This window comes from Lutjanus erythropterus, chromosome 17 (assembly GCF_056507025.1).
Source record: "Lutjanus erythropterus isolate fLutEry1 chromosome 17, fLutEry1.hap2, whole genome shotgun sequence".
Lineage (NCBI taxonomy): Eukaryota > Metazoa > Chordata > Actinopteri > Lutjaniformes > Lutjanidae > Lutjanus > Lutjanus erythropterus.
In genome coordinates, this window is record NC_139333.1 from 28698333 (window position 1) to 28716960 (window position 18628).

Consider the following 18628-nt stretch of genomic DNA (forward strand, 5'->3'; position numbering starts at 1 on the left):
ATGCCAGGTGTAAATGGGGTGTTAGTCCTGTTATAACACATCTGTAAGTACTGTAGGTGTGGTTAGTTCAGTAGAAAATGCAATGATAATTAAACTGTTCACAGGTTTTTGAGACAATCTGTCAAAAACATTGGAGTGTAAACATAACATAACCTCCTTGGCAATGGAAGCAAAGGTAAATATCTGAGTTTTTCTACAGTATAAAACAGCCTTATATATGCTACCTCTCTTAAAGGACAGCCATCTATTCTGTCTCTTTTTGTTTCTTATTGCTGTCAGGACTTAAAAAGAGACTCTGAATGGAAAGACCTTGTGTTTAGACAAGATTTCAATGCAGTGGAAGTGTAGTTTATTTGGCTCTACACAAGATACCAGTCATTCAGGAGAAAATGAATGAATTTTGAGTGGGTTACACTCCAGTCATGACCAAATGTGAACCTTAAAGTGCAGCATAATTTAGGTGGTCAAAAGTATGTGGACTTCAATCAGCTGTTGTACTATAAGAGCTTGTCTGAGGACTTTCTATCAGACGTTGAACCTGCCTGCAGGGATCTGCTCCCCTGCAGCCACCAGAGCATTAGTGAGGTCCAGCTCTGATGCTGGGTGGTAAGGTCGGGTGGGTTGTCGTGTTGCAGTTCATCCCAAAGGTTTTGGACGGGGTTGAGGTCAGGGCTCTGTGCAGGCCAGTCAAGTTCTTCTACACCAAACTGGGAAAATTAATTTTGTTATGGACCTGGCTTTGTGCCCCGGGTCATGGTCATGTTGGAACAGGAAATGGTCTTTTCTCTTATCCAAATTCTAATTGTACTGCATGCTGTAGCATTAAGAATTACCTTCACTGACTGATCATTACCCTCCCCTGTCATTTATCCAGCCTCCGCAGTCCATAATTGATATGTTGTTGAAATCAGCGAGTGTGTCAAAGGGCTTCAGGATGCTGATGGGTTTATTCAAAACACAAGAATTTATGAATAGATAATTGATAATTGAAGCAGATAACTACATAACTAAGCAAAAAATTTATGCAAAACCATTCCGGTCACAAACTGAAAGGGAGAAGCTCCATCTCCGCTTTTCACTGGGTGACAAACTTATCAGGAAACACTGCTGCTGCTCTTCTTTGTAGTTTGTAAATGGTAAAAAAAAAAATAGTCAGGTGAAATTATATATTTTTTTTATCTTGAAGTTTTCCCATGAAAAGATCAAAAGCAACAATTAATTGATCCTAACAAGTGCTGTCTGTGTATGCAGAGCTGGATGTATCTGCTTCCTCTGTGCCATAGAGCTCCATTGTTGTGCAGAAACCATTAAAACACATGAAAGAGCCACACTGTTGCACCGGCTGACACTTTCATTAATTACCATGAACACACATACTGTAGTTTATTTTGACTCGGTCTCACAAACCATCCCGCTGCACCAAATACTCACAAGTGCACCAAATGTGGCTTAATCTGCCGGTGGAAACCGTCCTCAACAAATGCACTATTTCCTCCTGTTTGGCTAACTGATAAAACTACAGTGTCCAGCTGTTTAAGAGTAACTTAACACCAGTGTTTATAAAAGTTTTTTCAGCAACTGATGTGCTTGAGGCTCAGAGCCAGGAAGTATTGAGTGACGGACTTTTATGGGATTTGTTGACAATAGCGAAAATATAGATTATTGTCTAAATCCTTTAGTGCAGGCTCTTGACAACTGAGGAATTACTGCAGAAAGATGACTGAGATTTTACAAAGTTGTCTTAAGAGTTTATGCTTAGTTGTGATTCGTGTATTGAGGGAAAGAAAAAGTCGATTGGAACCAACTAAACCATGAAAAACAGTCCCAGAACAGAAGTATACAAACATATGAACAGGGTTGTCTGTGCACTTTTAGTTAACAATAGCAGATGAACATATTAGTAATTGGGCAGAGGCCTGGGAAGTAAAGCAATCTGTAAATCTGTAATATCTTTACTGTACTAAATCATAAAATGACACGATCCCATCAGAGACCGAAAAAACCTCAAGAAACGCTGAAATGCTGGCTTCACTTGACGTGAACGCTGCAGCTGCGTTGTTCCCCAGAATCTTGTTTTTCTGTTTCACATTAATTACAGTTCAGATTAATGCAGAAATTTTGCAAAATGAGTAAGTGTTGGTTTATGAGTTGTAAGAAGTCATTAATAATCTCGTAGAAGGTGTAGATGTTTATTACTGTTAAATTGCGAAAAATGTTGATGGACTTGAGACAGGCAGCCACTTAGAGCGGCAGGCTTTTGTTTTTTTTGTTTTTTTATTGGATAACAGTCTTAACTTTAACTTTTTCTTTGAAAGTTATAAACAGCCGATCAACTTCCAGTGGAGGACTTGTTGTCGCTTGTTGTTGTCAGTTTCTGAGGTTGCATGCATCCTACGCTCCTGCAGCCTGCCTGTCTCTGCCGTGTCTGGGGAGGAGGGGGCGGGAAAGAACTCTCTTAAACCGTAGATCGTGTATAAAACAGGATTTGAACCTATTTAATATACAGTCTATGGCTCCAATTCACTATTAGGACCTCTGTACTCGTTTCTGCACGCACAATGGCTACACATTGCTCCTTTAAATGGCTCATAAAGAGACAGTGATATCCCTCAATAATGGAGCGTGCCATGCATGACACACAAACAGCCAATCATTTAACAGGTGTGTTGTTCAGTTACAGTTACACCGACATGTGACACGACAGCAGAAACAGTCTGTTGAGTCTATTACTTGTCTGCCTTGATAAATAAAGCAGTTAAACTGAAAAAAAAAACGTGGTTAAGTTCTTTATTTCTCCTTGTCTTTATTAAAAATAGACCATTAAAAATGATCAATAATTATCGATTTCTACCCATCTTAACCATTTTGTCATGATACAGTTCTCAGCTATACCACCCAGCTCTAATTGGGCATCTAGTGAATGTTACGGATGAGCTCACATGCAGCCTCAGCTGCTGTATCTTAAAGAATCAGAAGGACGTCGACTCGAACGTTGGCTTCTCCCCAGATGAAGTGAAAATGGCAGCTCCTTAATCCAGTGTCGGTGCATTGCTTTAATCCTGCTGCTGGGTCCACGCCAGCCAACTCTGCATCTGGGGAGAGTGAGGGGTAGAATTTAGGAGCTGCCTGGGCCTACATCATTAGTGTGTGTGAAGTCACTGTAAACATTTGATTAATTGCTGAGAAGCAATTACAAGCAATTAAAGTCCTATTATGATGGCAGCGAAGGACAACGTAAGTTAATCTGGCTATCATCACAATAATTAGCCCATCATTTTCTCACCAGGGCTAATGTACAAAAAATAAGCCATTCATTGCTTTGTTTGCTTCCAGCTTGACTATAATTTGTGGTCATTTTAAGCAAAGTGGGGTAGACATTTTGGTGCACACCGCACTCACGGCGTGAAAATACTGTACCATTAAACCTCTTAAACTTTATTAATCACACTTTGCGGTATCAATTCCACATCTTCACATGGGAACTGAGTGACAAAGCATTTTCTCTCACTCTTTCCTCTCAGTTCTGGTTCTATCCAGTCACTTTTGCTGCTTGTTTTTTTTTTTGTAGTGTCGTGTTTTGCAGCTTAACACATGAGAAAATGTCTCACAGTCGATCCTTTCTCCCCTCTTTTACCCTCCCTGTCTCTTTTCTGTCTCCTTTGCTCTTTGTTTTTCTTTCCCCCCCCTAGCAACAACCAAACTACTGGAGCTTCAAGGTCAGTGCCAATATTGTGTTTGTGTTTCAGCGTAAATCTGTCCCTCAGTGTGGATTTGTCTCTAATAGGATAACTTTCCATTGTGTCTTTGCATGCCTGCTTGCCTTTTTTCCATTGCATTTACTGTTGGTCACATGTTGGCACACACTTTTGAGTTTAACTCTTTTACGTCTGTCTTGGACTGCATGCTGTGACATTTCTGTCAATGTTTCGGTCATCAGTCGCTGCCAGCTCCATAAAATACAATGCTTTTGAAACTTAACTGGGCAAAGCAAGAAAACTACCACTGATGGGCACTAGTGAAAAAGAGCCTGTTTGTCTTTGTTTTTCCACAAAGACAAACGCAGTAATAATCGGAATGACGGCTCTGTAGATGGACAATTAAATTTGTGGTATTGGAAGAAGGTGATTTGGCTCCTCTGGCTCTGAGCAATCATTGCAAATAGAAACTTTGATATCCGTTGTGGACACTTCAAAAAACCTCCACACCGCAGACAGACCGACTTCATGTTCACATGATTAAAGCGTCATCTTATCTGCCTGTCAGACCAGCAGTGCATCTCAAGTTGACATTTGAGGTTTTAAGTGAAATGTCTCAACAACTAGTGGTTGGGTTGCCGTGAAATTTGCTCCACACATTCACGTCCCCGTCAGGATGAATCGTGTTATCTTGAGACTTTTCATGTAGCATCGTCATTGATTCGTGCCCCGAAATGCTGCATGTGCTTTCTGTGCAGGCTGCACGGCGTAGGTGTACAGTTGCACTTAATGTGCCTCACTTGCAAGTTTGACTGCTTTCAGCCCTCGGGCCAGTTACACCTGGGTTATTATTTGATTAGCTGAAGGAGAGCTTCTGAGCAGTCCCAAGTGTAGTAATGGAGGCAGCTGTGAAAGTGCTGTGTGTGTCAGTGGTGAAAGATTATCCATGCCCTCTTTATTTCTTAGGGTAATATTAATGTAATCTGTACTGTATTACACCATTTACTTTACCTAGTGACAGAAAATGTGAGAGATGGGATTAGTTGGCATGAAATAAAAATCATGAGCCAAATTTAAGCCCACGCTGTTACAAACACATGGTTTGCCTCCAGGATTTTTGCACCACTCGGTTGCCTCTGAAAGTGTGCCCACATTGAATTCTACCATCAAAATGAAACCTCATTTTCAGTCGGAGTCAGAATTTTTACCAAGGCGGGCCTGTAAATAGTGTGAAATGTGAAATGCACCAGTTAATCTGAAAATGGAGCCATTAGTGGTCATCAGTCGCTGCCAGCTCCGTGCTATCGCTCTTATTAGTTTGTGGTTGCGGTTGTAGCACTACCAGCTGGTTTCGAGTTTCCAAACTGGAGAACCTGACTCCCATTATGTCAAAGTAATAAAGTAAACAGGAATTACAGAGTGGGTTCACAGCCAGTGAGTCTGGATCAGATTAATCAAAGTCCAGCTCCTTCAGTGGTGCTATCTGGGCATGTGAGAACAACTCCATTTAAACTGAAGTGTGAACTTATTAAAACACCAGAACTGCTGGAACAAGTGAGCTGAGTGGTTCAGAAGCTGCAGTGTGGTTTATTAAAAGTGAGAATGTAATCCAGCCAGTTACTTTGAAGAACCGATGTTTGCTGTGTCATTGCTGTTCTCCAGACACATCACGACCCGGGAAAAGGAGAGGTGACTGTTTGATCTGTGTACTGGACTGTAGGGGAGGTGCTGTTGAAAAATGGGGGATAAATCAATGGATAAAACAGGAAGGCATTCCAGACAGAATACGTGGTACCAGTGACGAAGGAAAAAGTAAAAAGCCTTTATTGTAGTGCCAGCCTGCTTCAAACACTGTATATCTTCTTCAGGGATTTAAATGATTCTATTCTGATTGAGAGGGTTATGATGTGATTATCACACAGTTATTGATGCATCTTGACAGGGCTCAATGATTTTGAAGAAGCATAGAATTCCAGTTATTTTGACTGATATTGCAATTACAATATGATTTGCGATATTAGAGGAAAGAATAGATTGTACGTCATTATTCTCATTTTCATTGAAAAACACATTGAAACAATTCTAGTTTTTCAGCCATCTGTATATAACAAAGATATTTCCTGAAGTCTAGCAAATGATGTGTTGGACAGTACACCTCTGCAGCAACACAATATTTAATTTAAAATGGTGTTTTGACACATATTTCACCTTAAACAAATATTATGCATCCTGCAATTTGAAAATTGCAAATTTTAAGTTTAAGTTTTAAGACTTAATCGTCCAAGAAAGAATCACATCATGTATCTAACTGTCAAGTTTTAATCCTGTGAGTGCCAAACACAAACCTCCACTGTATTGGGGTTCAGGTAGACATCTAGTTCAGTATCTGAAAAACTAGATAACACCTAGAGGTAAGTGAAAAAAAGTGTTCTTTATATAAAAGGATAGATCATACCAAAGTTAAAAATACATATTTTTCCTCCTACCTCTTGTGCCATAGAGTTCAGGAGATATTGTCCATAGAGATGTCTGCCTTCTCTCCAGTATAATGGAACTAGCTGGCACTTGACTCATGGTGCTCATAGCACCAAAAAAAATGTTTTTGAAAATTTTAAAACCAGACCTCTTTCTAAAAATTCTGACCTGGCTATTCAAGATAATCCACAGACCTTGATGTGAGCAATTCCATATATTTTCTTTCTACTGGACTACATGTGTTTAGCTCAGTGGTTCTACAACTCGGTTTAAGGAGGACAGCATTAATGTTTACATCCCACAGTGTCACGAGTTGTAGCCTCTCATCCATGAGTAGATGCACGCTTCCTTTTGAACCTTCATCTGGATGCATAAATCGCACTAAAGGTTTTGATTTTGGGGTGCACTCTCCCTTTAAATTCCAACGGTAACAAACTATAAAAACTCAACATTTCAATTGGGCTACTCAGAAAATACAACATATGTGTGATTTCAACCTAAAATTTAAATGTCAGTTTTTCCCCCTCAGCTCAACAAGCTAATGCAAGACTCCGTAAAGAGCAACAAAAGGCTGTAATGCACATTATTAGTTCCACCTCAGACTTGAATACATTATGCTCATTGAACAAACCCTTTTGACCCTTACTTCACTGTAGCCTGAGGGAGATTTCACTGTTGTGCATATGCTAACCTAAGCACTTACTGCAGCTTACAGCATCTTAACCATAAAATTACTTGATATTCTGAAAGGCTCTTTGCATACCTACTGCTGATCCAGCGAATATAAACTCTGCTGAAGGATTTTCTGAAATGGAACAATAGAAGAGCTGCTGCTTTAGAATTAAATGAAATATAAATGTTTTATAGATATTCTACAAGGTTAGTACTCTTAAAATGTTAAAGCTCAGGCTGATGTTCTGTATTTTCAACAAATCCCACGAAAAGACCAAAACCAACAATGAATTGATCTTTGTATGTGTATCTGTGCTGCAGAGCTCCATTGTTGTCCTCAGAATAATAAAATAAAAACTCACATAAATAGGCAACACTGTTGACATGGTGACATGTTGCCTCATTACCATAAACACACACAATGTAGTTTATATATAGTACATATATAACAGCTGAAGTAAAACTGCAGCAACTATGAGTGAAACACCAGATAACACAGCATAAATAAATGAATAAATATCTATGTATTAATAATAATAAAGTAGGCCTACATTGAATATACATAGAAGCACAGTCATTTGTAAAAACTTTTTTATAGTTAAGTTTTCAGGTAGGGGATAACGTACAGTGAGCGGGTCATTACGGTGAAATAAACCCCAACGTGAAGTGTCAGTTTTTACTTACCCCTCTACAAACTCTTTTATTTATTAGTGGTTATTAAATAACAACTAAATGATAAGACAGATACTAAGATTAAAGTTATTTAAAGTTATTTTAAGTATTGATTAATCTGATGCTTATTTTCTAGATTTATGGATTAACCATTTGGTCTATAAAGTGCTGGAAAAAAGTAAAAACTGTCCATCCCAGTTTCTGAGAGTCCATGGGGATGTCTTTAAATGTCTTGTTTTGTCAGTCCAAAACCCAAAGATATTCAGTTTAATATGATAAGAGACAGAGAAAAGTGGGAAATCTCCTGAAAACAGCAATTTCTCCTATTTCTGCATGAAAAATGAATAGTTAATTAATTGGTTATCAAATCATTGGTGATTATTTTTCTGTCAAATGAGTGATGAATTAGTTGACTACTTGTTGCATCTTTGGTTTAGCATTTGGGCAAGTGAGCTACTAGATTTACTAGCCTGATGTGGCATTTTGCTTGGGCAAGTGGGCTAACCCTTATTATTGAAACATCTATGGAACACACTAAAATGTGTTAAAACGTTTGAGCAAGAAATACGCAATGTAGTCCCACAATCTTGATTCATATTTGAGCTTCACTGCCCAGTTTGAGTTTCATGAGCCTGTTGCATATGACATTTGACGTTTCCAATCTGGCCTGGTGACGCTTCTCTGTCGTCTGTCAGCAGGACGGATGCCAGACGTCTCCGCCAGAGCAAATGAAACATGAGCTCACATATTCGTCTGTTTCCCAGACTAGCAAATAATGGGCTTTAGGCTGGGACTCGGCAGAGAGGTTTCAATTATTGAGACAAATATAGAATAACACCAGCTTCATCCTTTAACACCAGCACATGGTTTGAGGTCTTATAAACCAGCAGTGTTAACAGTACTGGTGTTATTCTGTAAACTAAACTGTGCATTATGATGTGACAAGGATCTGGATATAGAACAGACTCCATTATTTTATCACATGTACAGCCAGCTCTGTCCATATTACAGTTTGTGTTGTCTTCCTTTTCATCATGTACTGTCAAGCAGCAGCTCACTCACTACATTTCCCTTGTCAGTTTAGCTCGTGACAAACACACATGCTGCCTTTTTCTCCCCAGTCTGCCCCTATTTGTTGCTGGTCTGCAGCTCATTCAGGATTGGTTATTGCTCGCCTTCCTCCTCTCGGGGAGTCGGGGGAGTCTCGTCTCCTCCTCTGATGCAATAGAAACCCCTGCAGCAGTGCACTGCTGTGCTCATGTGTGTGAGGGTGTATATGTGTTTAATAGTCCCCCACTGCTCCTCTTTGATGTTTCATTGGTTTGCCAGCTCACTTAAACGCACACACAAGTACGGGTGATACTCCCACAGCAAAAACACATCACAGATTAGCAAACAATTATGTTAGATACGAGCACACACACATTTTCATGCATGCATGGACTCGCAGTGGTCATGGGAGCTGTAATTATGGATGAAGTGTGCATATATTATCCACACATTTCAAGACTCCCTCTCACATGTTTCCCCCACATGCTCCAACACAACGGGCAGAGGGGATCTTCGGCTCGTCTGTTGGGCTGAACATGGATTCAAACACCAGTCTGCTGCTGCTGCTGCTGCTTCTGACTCTGTCAAAAACACAATGGAGCAGAGAGCTGCATAATTCTCTCCTTTTCACTGCTCACAGCCTCACTTATACAAATATTACTGCTCCATTTTGTGCCTCTTGTGCTCTTGTCTTTCTGTCTGGAGTGGCCAAAGTAATCACATCCTATTGTCTTCTGTCCTCGCCTGAGTGTTGAATTTGGAGGAATGAACCACACAGTGGGCTCAGACGGGGTAAAGGGGATCCTATTGAAGCTGTCACCAGTATTCCAATTATTCATCAGCCATCTTCATTTCCGAGGGAATAATTATGGAGCCTATTGCTTGTGGGATTTTTCTTCTGCTTGTTAAAGTAACCATAGAGACAAAGCAGAGGAAATAGTTAATTAAAAGGAAACATCCTTTCTGCGTCCTCAGAACGTTTTATAATAATATTCATAGTAATATACCTAATTACTATGACATTACCGTAACGTAGCCAGGACAAGAGTTTGCTCTGCTCTGTGCCATGAAACTATTACTAAACCCCAGTAGCGTGAAAAATGTCCCATTGGACCGAAAGCCCATTTGTCCATCTGAAAACAAACACCCATTACTTTGAAAAGACACACTAACCCTAACTCCAACCCTAACAACCACAGGGAGGCTGCAGTAAGCATTTGTTTGATAATCGGCTGTAGGACAAACAGACTTTCAGTCCAATGGACCATTTCTCCAATGGGTCCATTGAGGTTTTGGAATAATGGCTCGTTGGAACAATGTGCAGCCCCCCTCTGATCAACCTGTGGGGACGAAGAGTTTCGGAAAATTAAAAAGGTGACAGGATCTCATTTTTCTAGACAAATTGACCATTTCCTTCAATTCTTAGGATCAGAACTTTGAATGTGCCTCATTTTTTTATGTAAGGAAAATGTAAACAAAAACAGTATCACAAGTATTGTGCATATTTTATTTCAAAAGTTTTTTTTACATATTTGTTGGAATTGTGTTTAAGCCTAGAGCCTGTTGAGTGGGAGTTTCCCTTGACAACAGTGAACTGACAACTTAGAAATGGTGTTGGGAGAAGACTTGTTGTCATCTTATGTTAACACATGTTTTCGTTTTCTTTTCACATAGCTTTTTAAAATTGGCATTTTAAACTGTCTCTCCCTTTGCAATTTCTTATTCCACTTGCACACCTAATTTTTAACTCAGAGTATTTCAACCAAACTAAATTGGTTCGGAACCTGAAAAGTTGGTTCCCAGCTGAAATAGCAGGTTTTTCTTGACACGACGTGCGAAACATGACAGCATCAGTGAGTGTGTCGTACTCTGCAGGCTGGAAAGAGAGGATGGAGAAGGAAACAATGAAGAGGCTCATGCTTGTTTTTTGAAAATCGTTGTTGTTGTTAGCATGTTGTTAGCCTCCCACTGGCAATCCTAAAATGCCTTGGGTTGAGACTGTCCACTAATCAGAGGCTGTGTTCCTGACCTGTGTGTGATAGCACTCATCCTTTATTCTAATAATCGATCAGTGTGCTGATCTCAACATGAGGTTAACCTGCAGTAGGCGTCACATGACCGTGGTACTGTGGTGATGCAGTTATCGTCAGAGCTCTAAACTGAATATCTCTGTTAAATAAGAGTCCTGACATCATCAGTTGGGACCAAATAAGTCCTGCCCACTGGAAAAACATCAACTTAGTAGAAGTAGTACATTTCTTCATTACGGTTGAAGCCAGTTGTATGTTTGTGGATCATAAGATCATGGTATCAACAGTATCCCAATCATATCTGTCTAAGAAGCTTGAGAACAATCGGATGAAAGATGAATCCTTTTAATGCGATGATTTTGGCATCATGGCTTTTTAGGGACTTTCTAAACTACTTTGTAGAGAAATTGTTTCACAGTTACCGGTGCGATTCTTTACTCAGCGATCTTAAACCAGATGGTGTGACAATGAAGAGAGTCATCTGCAAATATCCATGAAAACTTTTTTTTTTTTTTTTTTTTGGCTGTTTCTACAAAAACGTCTTTTTGTGCCACGTCAGGGAGTCTGCAGGCTTTGCGAGGCGCTCATCTGTGTCTCACGTGTCTCATATACAGAATGTAACCAGGGCATTTTCTATACAGAGAGGCATCCCCAGACGGCCCCGGCCATTTTTGTCCCAGAGAGCTAGCTCAACTCTAACCCTTTCAGACAAATGCTTTTGTTGCCCTCGTGCTGTTTGGCTGTTGATAGGATGCTCGGTGGAAAATCGCTATTCCCCAATCTGACTCAGAGAATAGCGGGAGTGTTTTCCGCCGCTAAAAGGCTTAGGAGTCCGACTGCTGCAGTGTTCCCCGACTGGCTTGCCGACTGGCACTGTGCTGAGGCACGTGGCCAGAATCACTTATTGACACTTCACTGCCATCTGCCAAGACTGTGAGGTTTGCTTAGCAGGCTGCACATTAATAAGGCTGAACTTGGTGGAGAGCAATAACAGGATGAGAAGTTCCCACTAGATTTTATGTGAAAGACAATTATCTTTGACTGTAGGCTGTATATCTGAAGTGATATAGAGACGAAACAGGAATGAATTCTGTATTTACACTCTAGACTTGGATCATTGTGCGGTTCACAAGGGCGTTTAAAGTTTATTTTATGAATACAGTAAAAAAAAAATCACACACATCTGATGTAGAAGCAAGTTAAAGCTGGTTTATTTTGAACATTTTAAAAGGACAAAATTTATTTCTGCGTATGAAAATGAAATAAAATTGACAGTTAATTTACATACATACGTTTATGTATGTTATTCTAAGATATCTAAGTATATGTAAGTCAGCCAGGTCTGCATTCTCCTCTTCCTCTCCTTCTTTGGATTTTTTTCCAGACACATAAATACCACTGCTGCAAGGGCTCGATTTTTGCTCATCTTAATGCTTAACCACTATGGTGGCACAGATAGATGACGCACGCCATTGACTTTTTCTTGTATATTGACTTGCGTTGTAGCTCAAGATTAAACTCTGTGATCATCATACAGTCTACATACATCAAACTTGATGTCATAACCAAGTTAATTAGATCCATGTCGCACACTGTGGCTGAAATAATCTTATTAGATTGATGAAATCTCACAGTCTGTTGGCACCACAGGATGTAGTGAGCAAAGATGGATGATTTAATACTTTACAGCTCTGACCAAACCAAATCTAACTAACTATCACTGTAAGAACAAATCAAAGAACAGTTCTGACTCTTCAAATGTTCATTTATTTACTTAAAAAAAAACAAAAAAACATTTTGCCTGAGAATTCAGATTAAATGCTTTGACATGATCTGTCAAATCAGATATCATGGCATAATTATATAAATTTGTTATTAGGCCTGGGCAATGTAATCGAAAAACCTGTCAAAATAGTGAAGTTTCATATCAGTCCATATCGATAATTACTGAACGTGTAAGTTGTGACTGATGATATGTTGTGTACTACAAAAGGTGGAAGTGGCTGAGAGTTTGTTGTATTATATTGCAAAAATATTACAGGGATGACTATTGGTGCTTTCACAAAATGTGAGATTATTTTATAAATAATCATCAGTAATGTGGATATAATGCCTAAGTGAGTAAATGCAAATATGAGATCAGCTGGAACAGTCTGGTAAATTCTCAAAATTACATCACTTAACTGTAATGCAGCCTTTAAAACCAGGAAAAGACAACACTTTTGACATCATGATATAACGATATCCAAAATCTATCGCGATATCTTGTGTCATATCACAATACAATATAATATCATTATATTGCCCAGCCCCGTTTCTTATTATCAGCTGATCAAAAATCAAAGTCGTTTTGTTCACTCTGTCTCTTGACATGTCAAGGTCAAACCCAGAGTCCAATCATTGCAGTGTAGAAACCTCTGATCAACTCTGGCTCACTGGTTCAGCAGGGAATATCTGGGCAGGGAAGTGAACGAGAGATTTTCTCCTCTCACTTAAAACAAGCGCCCTTGAGCAAGGCAATTAACCCCCAGCTGCTCCTGTAGAGCCGCTCTGTGGGAAATGAACAAGACTGTGGACTATATTGGGCAGCTCACAAGTGAACGTGTCATGTGCTCACCTGCCTCTCCTCCCTCAGGCTATTGTTTTAAAGATGTGCGGTCTGTTGCCTCATTCTGTTGTAGCTCCTTTGTAAATGCCACTTCATATGATTATACAGCACTGTACGTCTGTTGACTGTTTGAGATTCAGATGCTTTCTCAGTTATAAGTCTCACTGGAAAGGAATGCCACGGTACGCAGCAGTAATGCCCGTGAAATCTCTGAGTCGGGGGGTGTGGCAGCTGTGTGTAGGGGGGCATGTTACAGCTGTGCACAGCTGTCTTATCAGTCAAGACCCTGTATATTAGCTGGTGGGAAATGTGGCTCTGACCAGCCAATTGGTGCTTGAAAGGTGGAGTTACAGCACTCAGCAAAGGACACGTCTGCTGGTAAAGATGTTCATGTTTAAGGTTTAAAAGCAGAGCTGTGCATTAATATAAATACAAGATTTCTTATATCAGGGTGTCAAGAACAGCAGCTAATGAATCTTAAGAATAAATAAAGCTATTTTCATCTTTAACAAGATGCTGGAAGAAGAGGTAAGGGTCAACTTTACATTAATGGATATTTACCAGCAGTAGTTTTGAGATATAGATTGATATTAGACTGACAGGTTCGGTTAGAGGTTATGTTGGATATTTTGCAGAACTTGTGTAATAATGTTAATATCACCTTGATCGGCTTTTTAAATAACAGCATGTGGTTAAGGCTTTTTAGGATTAGCAAGGATTATTGTCATTATCAAGTAATTCTGTTGATTATTTTTCAGATTAACTGGTGGTTTGATCTGAAATTGGCTCCCACAGACCTGCCTCTGTTTGTGTAAATTTAATGGTGATAAGTGCAAAATCAGCTGTTTTTTCCTGTCAATTGTTATTCTCATTTCTTCTGACCTCATTTAAACATAATATGTAGAAAAGTATCAGTGTTGTAGTTAGGGCTGCAACTGACGATTATTTTCATTGTCGATAAATTGGTTGATTATTTTCTTGATTGATAGTTATTTGGTCTATCAAATGTCAGAAAATGGAGAAAAATGTTGATCGGTGTTTCCTGAAGCCGAAGATGACATTCTCAGATTTTTTCAGGTGGTTCTAAAATGGTAAATAAACATGTTTTATTTCTTATTAATTCCTTACAATAAAAGTCCCGTTATTGGATTTAAAAGCTTTTATTATGAAGCAGCAAAATCAGGAAATGCAGAGTTAATATGACTCAAATGCAATTAAAAGCAACATGAAACAGTAAAATAAAGCAGATACCTGAAATTACAAACAGCAGCACAGGAGCGAAACTAAACTTCAGACCACAGAGATTCAGTTAGAAGCTACAGAAGTTCTGAGAACTGAACACAGACACTTTAAAGAACCTCTTTCTCTCTGCTCTCCTGCACAGACACGAGTTATGTCTCACAGCAGAATCTGATTTGTCACACTCAGCCCACCTTATCCACTTCAGAAAAAGCTCTTTCCTCCTAGTAGAAAGAAAGTAGTTCTGGCAAATTCTACTGCAGAAAGAAAGTAGTTCCTACGTAAAACTGCTCACAACAAGGTGTGTCCATATAGTCTCATTATAGTGGAGAGACAGCAGAAATCTTTATACTGAAAAAATCTAGTTGGATAAACAACACTACAGGCCAGAGAAATGTGTAGTATATATTTTTATGAGGATTTTTTTTTTCATCCAACTGTCCAAACCCCAAAGATGTTCAGTTAACAAAGATATAAAACAGAATCAGAATTTTTTGGCCAAGTATGTGGACACATAAAAAACTGACTCCGCTTCTTCATCGCTCTGACACAGTAACAGAGAGAAGCAGATGCAGACGCTTGATGAACGACTTCAACGATTAATCGATGATAAAATGTCCTGCAGTTACATTTTTTATTAATGGACTAATTAGTAGACACTTCATTTCAGACTATAATTGTGGTTAGATTCAAATTTTATTACCTCCACTCCTCATTTCAGACTCACCAGCCCTCCACATAATGTGTCCATACCCCAGTAGCTGCCACTCAGTCATGAAACTCAGCCAGATGTTAGATGCAGTACAACATTTTCTCTAACAATAATAAAGCTAACCTGACACAGTAAAATAATCATGTACAGGTTTTTCTCAGTCTCTCGTTAAAAGCGATTGGGCAGCTTTGTCGACTGAAGGTTATTATTATTAACAGTCCTGCAGCGGCTCTGCCAGACTGGATTATACACTCATTGTGTTTGTGTTAGGATGGGCCTAATGTGCAGCCAGATGTTTGTTAATTATTAGGGAAAATATATATATATATATATATATAAATAATGAGTTGAGTAAAACCTTACGATGATGTTAGCATAGCTGATGCTGATTTTGTTTATTATGTCAAATTACACAAACAAAATGTGTTGCTTAAATGTAGTAATTATAGTCTGTGCTGATGAAATGAAAATCAAAGAAATGTAAAGCTGCATTCACTCAGATTCAGGCAGATGGTTAATGGCAAACTGGATATTATTTATATTACCAGTATCATAAAAGCCTCTGATACAGCTGGATCGGGTGTTGGTCTGAACGTCCTGGGCGATCTCGACTAGTGTTGTTACAATACTGAAATTTCTAACCTCGATACAAGACACTAAAAATATTGATATTCAATATGATTATCAAAAAAAAACTGAGGCTTGTGTATTTTGCACTCTTTTTTTTTTCTCAGAGTTCAAGTTTGACTGTTGCATTAGCCAAACTGCACAGGTTTTTCCTGATATCATAGACTTTGTTGTCATAAAAAGTACATGCAAAAGTAGAAACTTGTACACTTCTTATGACAGCTGGCATTCAAATGCACACACACTGGCAGCTTGTTAACTTCCAGTACTCTGTTTGTGTGAAAATCTGCTGTTTTCACATCACAGATGACGATGACAGGCATTAAAACACAAATCTTACTGATAAAACATACTCATGTTGGCTGGTAGAGGATTTTAGTTTGGCTCACTGAGCTGTAGAAAAAGCACTGATTGTCGAATATTCGTGTTGGACGGCCAAATCTGATTCAGCTAAAAAGAATCTCAGTCGGGGACAGCCCTAGAAACCATCTATCAATCAGCTTTGTTTCATTAGCTTTCTGGCCTAACAACATAACAGTGACAAAAACTGAAGAAGGTTTTCTACATAAAAGCTCATTAATGGAAACGTGACAGTTTTATTCTTCAGCGGTTCACAGAACAAGTGAAATTATACACCTCTTTTCATTGTCTCCCCTCAGTGATTACACTTAAGTATTAAGCTGTGGAAAACTACATGATGTTATAATTTTTTTTTATCAGAAATCTTGCATGACTGCTCCACCCTCATGAAATTCATCGAATCCCTCATGCAAGAAAATATGAATAGACATTTTCCTGCCTGTATGTACTGAGTGCTGCAGAGTTCAGCAGAGACTGTTTTATGCACTTTTTGTAGCAGCTGTTTCAACTTGAGAGATCTCTGTGCTGTCGATTATATGGTAGGATGACTGTATGAGTGGGCTTTTTACTGTACATACACACTGCAGATATCAAAGTTAAACACTGCACCACTACAGTCTGCAAAATACCAGTTTGTTACTTTGGACTCGTGCCTGTAGGTTTGGATATGAGCTTCTAAACGTTGTAATTATTTTATAGCATTGTTACACATTTTATTAAATTGAGTCTGTACAGATTTAATGTGATAAAGGACTCAATTTTATAGATATTTAGGACTGTCTACTTTTCAAAAAGATTAAGTTTGAACAAATTTGAACAAAGGGTGGGTGATCTGACAGTTTTAGATTATGATCAGTCTTTCCAAAATTCACAGAACTTCATCCACGGTGTGTAAACGAACCCGCTGAGTGATGTAGTTAACTGGATGGCTCTGCTGATTGAATGATTTACTTCACATGGCTTTTTCTTGGGTGACCTTTTGTAAAAATGCAACTGGTGTTACAGCGTGTGGCCTGGCAGATGAGGAGCTTGCGCTAAAAAAAAAGAAAAATGTTTAATGCAGTGTTTTATTTTTAATGGTGCAGTTTACAAGTGGCTGTTGTCAACGGGGAATTTCAAGATTGACAAAAAAGATTATAGTTTATATCCTGGATTGTTATTGTGATAAAATATTTGTAAAAGTTTGAGCTAACACATTTTCTGTATCGCCATGCAAGAAAGGTTGAGGGTAAAGCATGCAGGTGAAAACCAACATTTTCAGTTTACTGTGATGTTTGACAAAAGAAAAATCTGCACATTTGAGAAGCTGGAAACAGCAAGTCTTTGACTAAAATGATTTCTTTTGATAAATTTTATCAACTAAGTGTGAAAGCTCTTTTGTCATATAGACAAGAATATTGTAGAATGCCCTAAAATATTGTTGTATCGCCCACCTCGAGTTGTACTGCATTTGATGCTGCTCAAAAAAACCCCCACAAAAATTATATACAGTAAATGGGTGAATAGGTAATGAGTCATGAAAATAAAAACTAGTCTTTCATGGTGGACTGATGAGGAAAGAAGCTGCGCTGTAGTCTGGAGGTACAGTTTCTTCTGTATCTCTTGCCAGATGGCAGCAGGGTGAAGGTGGAACCAGCAAATCTGAAATAATTAATTTTCTGTTAATTGAGTCATCAAGTAATGGTTGAAGCTCTAGATTTATGCTTTATTGTTGTTTATTTTCAAATGAAGTATTTCACTTTTACAAGTGAAAAAGCTTTGTTGATGATGACTAACCGATGCGTTTGTAATAAAATAAATAAATAAATCCAAAAGGAGTTGACACTGATTATAACAGAGGAACACAGACTGTCCTTTAACATTAGTGTCACAATGTTATTTCATGAAATTATTACCTCTTCTTGGAATCTGTTGGATGAATTTACCCCCTCCAGAACATCTCTTTGAATTAGTAACAGTGATATTATAATGGATATAATGTGTTTCTTGTGTCTGCTCTCAGGGTAACCTCTCTCTGTATTCAGACAGCACCTTCTCCTTCAGGAGTACAGTACTGATGTGCTGCCAGGACTGTGAGTGAGTGAGAACCCTGGCAGCTCTGTCCTGCACATATTTGAGCCTGTCCAGGGCTCTGCTGGGTACCCAGACAGGACACCCATTCCAATAATCCAGACAGGAGAAGATGAAGTTGTGGACAGTCTGAGTCAGATAGTCAGAGTCTGAGAGTGTTGGCCAGAGTCTGGACATGGTTTTTAGGTGGTAGAAAGTAAATGTGAGACCAGTCCTGTTTCTGTGGGTGGACATTATGGGGCCAGGCCCACCCTGGATGACCTCTGTGTCCCCCTCTGCTGCATTTTGTCCCCTCCCCTCCCCTCCAGCTGCTGACTTACAATAAATCATATAATATGTTGTTTTTAGATGCAGTAGTTAGTAATCAAGTATTTTCATTTTAAAGAGTTGATTAAAAAGTTTAAAATTCATCACAATA

General features: G+C 38.9%; 1 protein-coding gene across 2 annotated transcripts in view; it reads left to right on the plus strand.

Moving 5' to 3' along the window:
- Positions 1–18628, plus strand: part of srcin1b (SRC kinase signaling inhibitor 1b) — an 87791-nt gene that overhangs the window by 15660 nt on the left and 53503 nt on the right. For both annotated transcript variants that reach the window (XM_084741103.1, XM_084741102.1), the window contains exon 2: positions 3690–3716. In XM_084741103.1, the coding sequence (XP_084597229.1) occupies positions 3690–3716 (27 nt within the window). The remainder of the gene's footprint in view (positions 1–3689; positions 3717–18628) is intronic.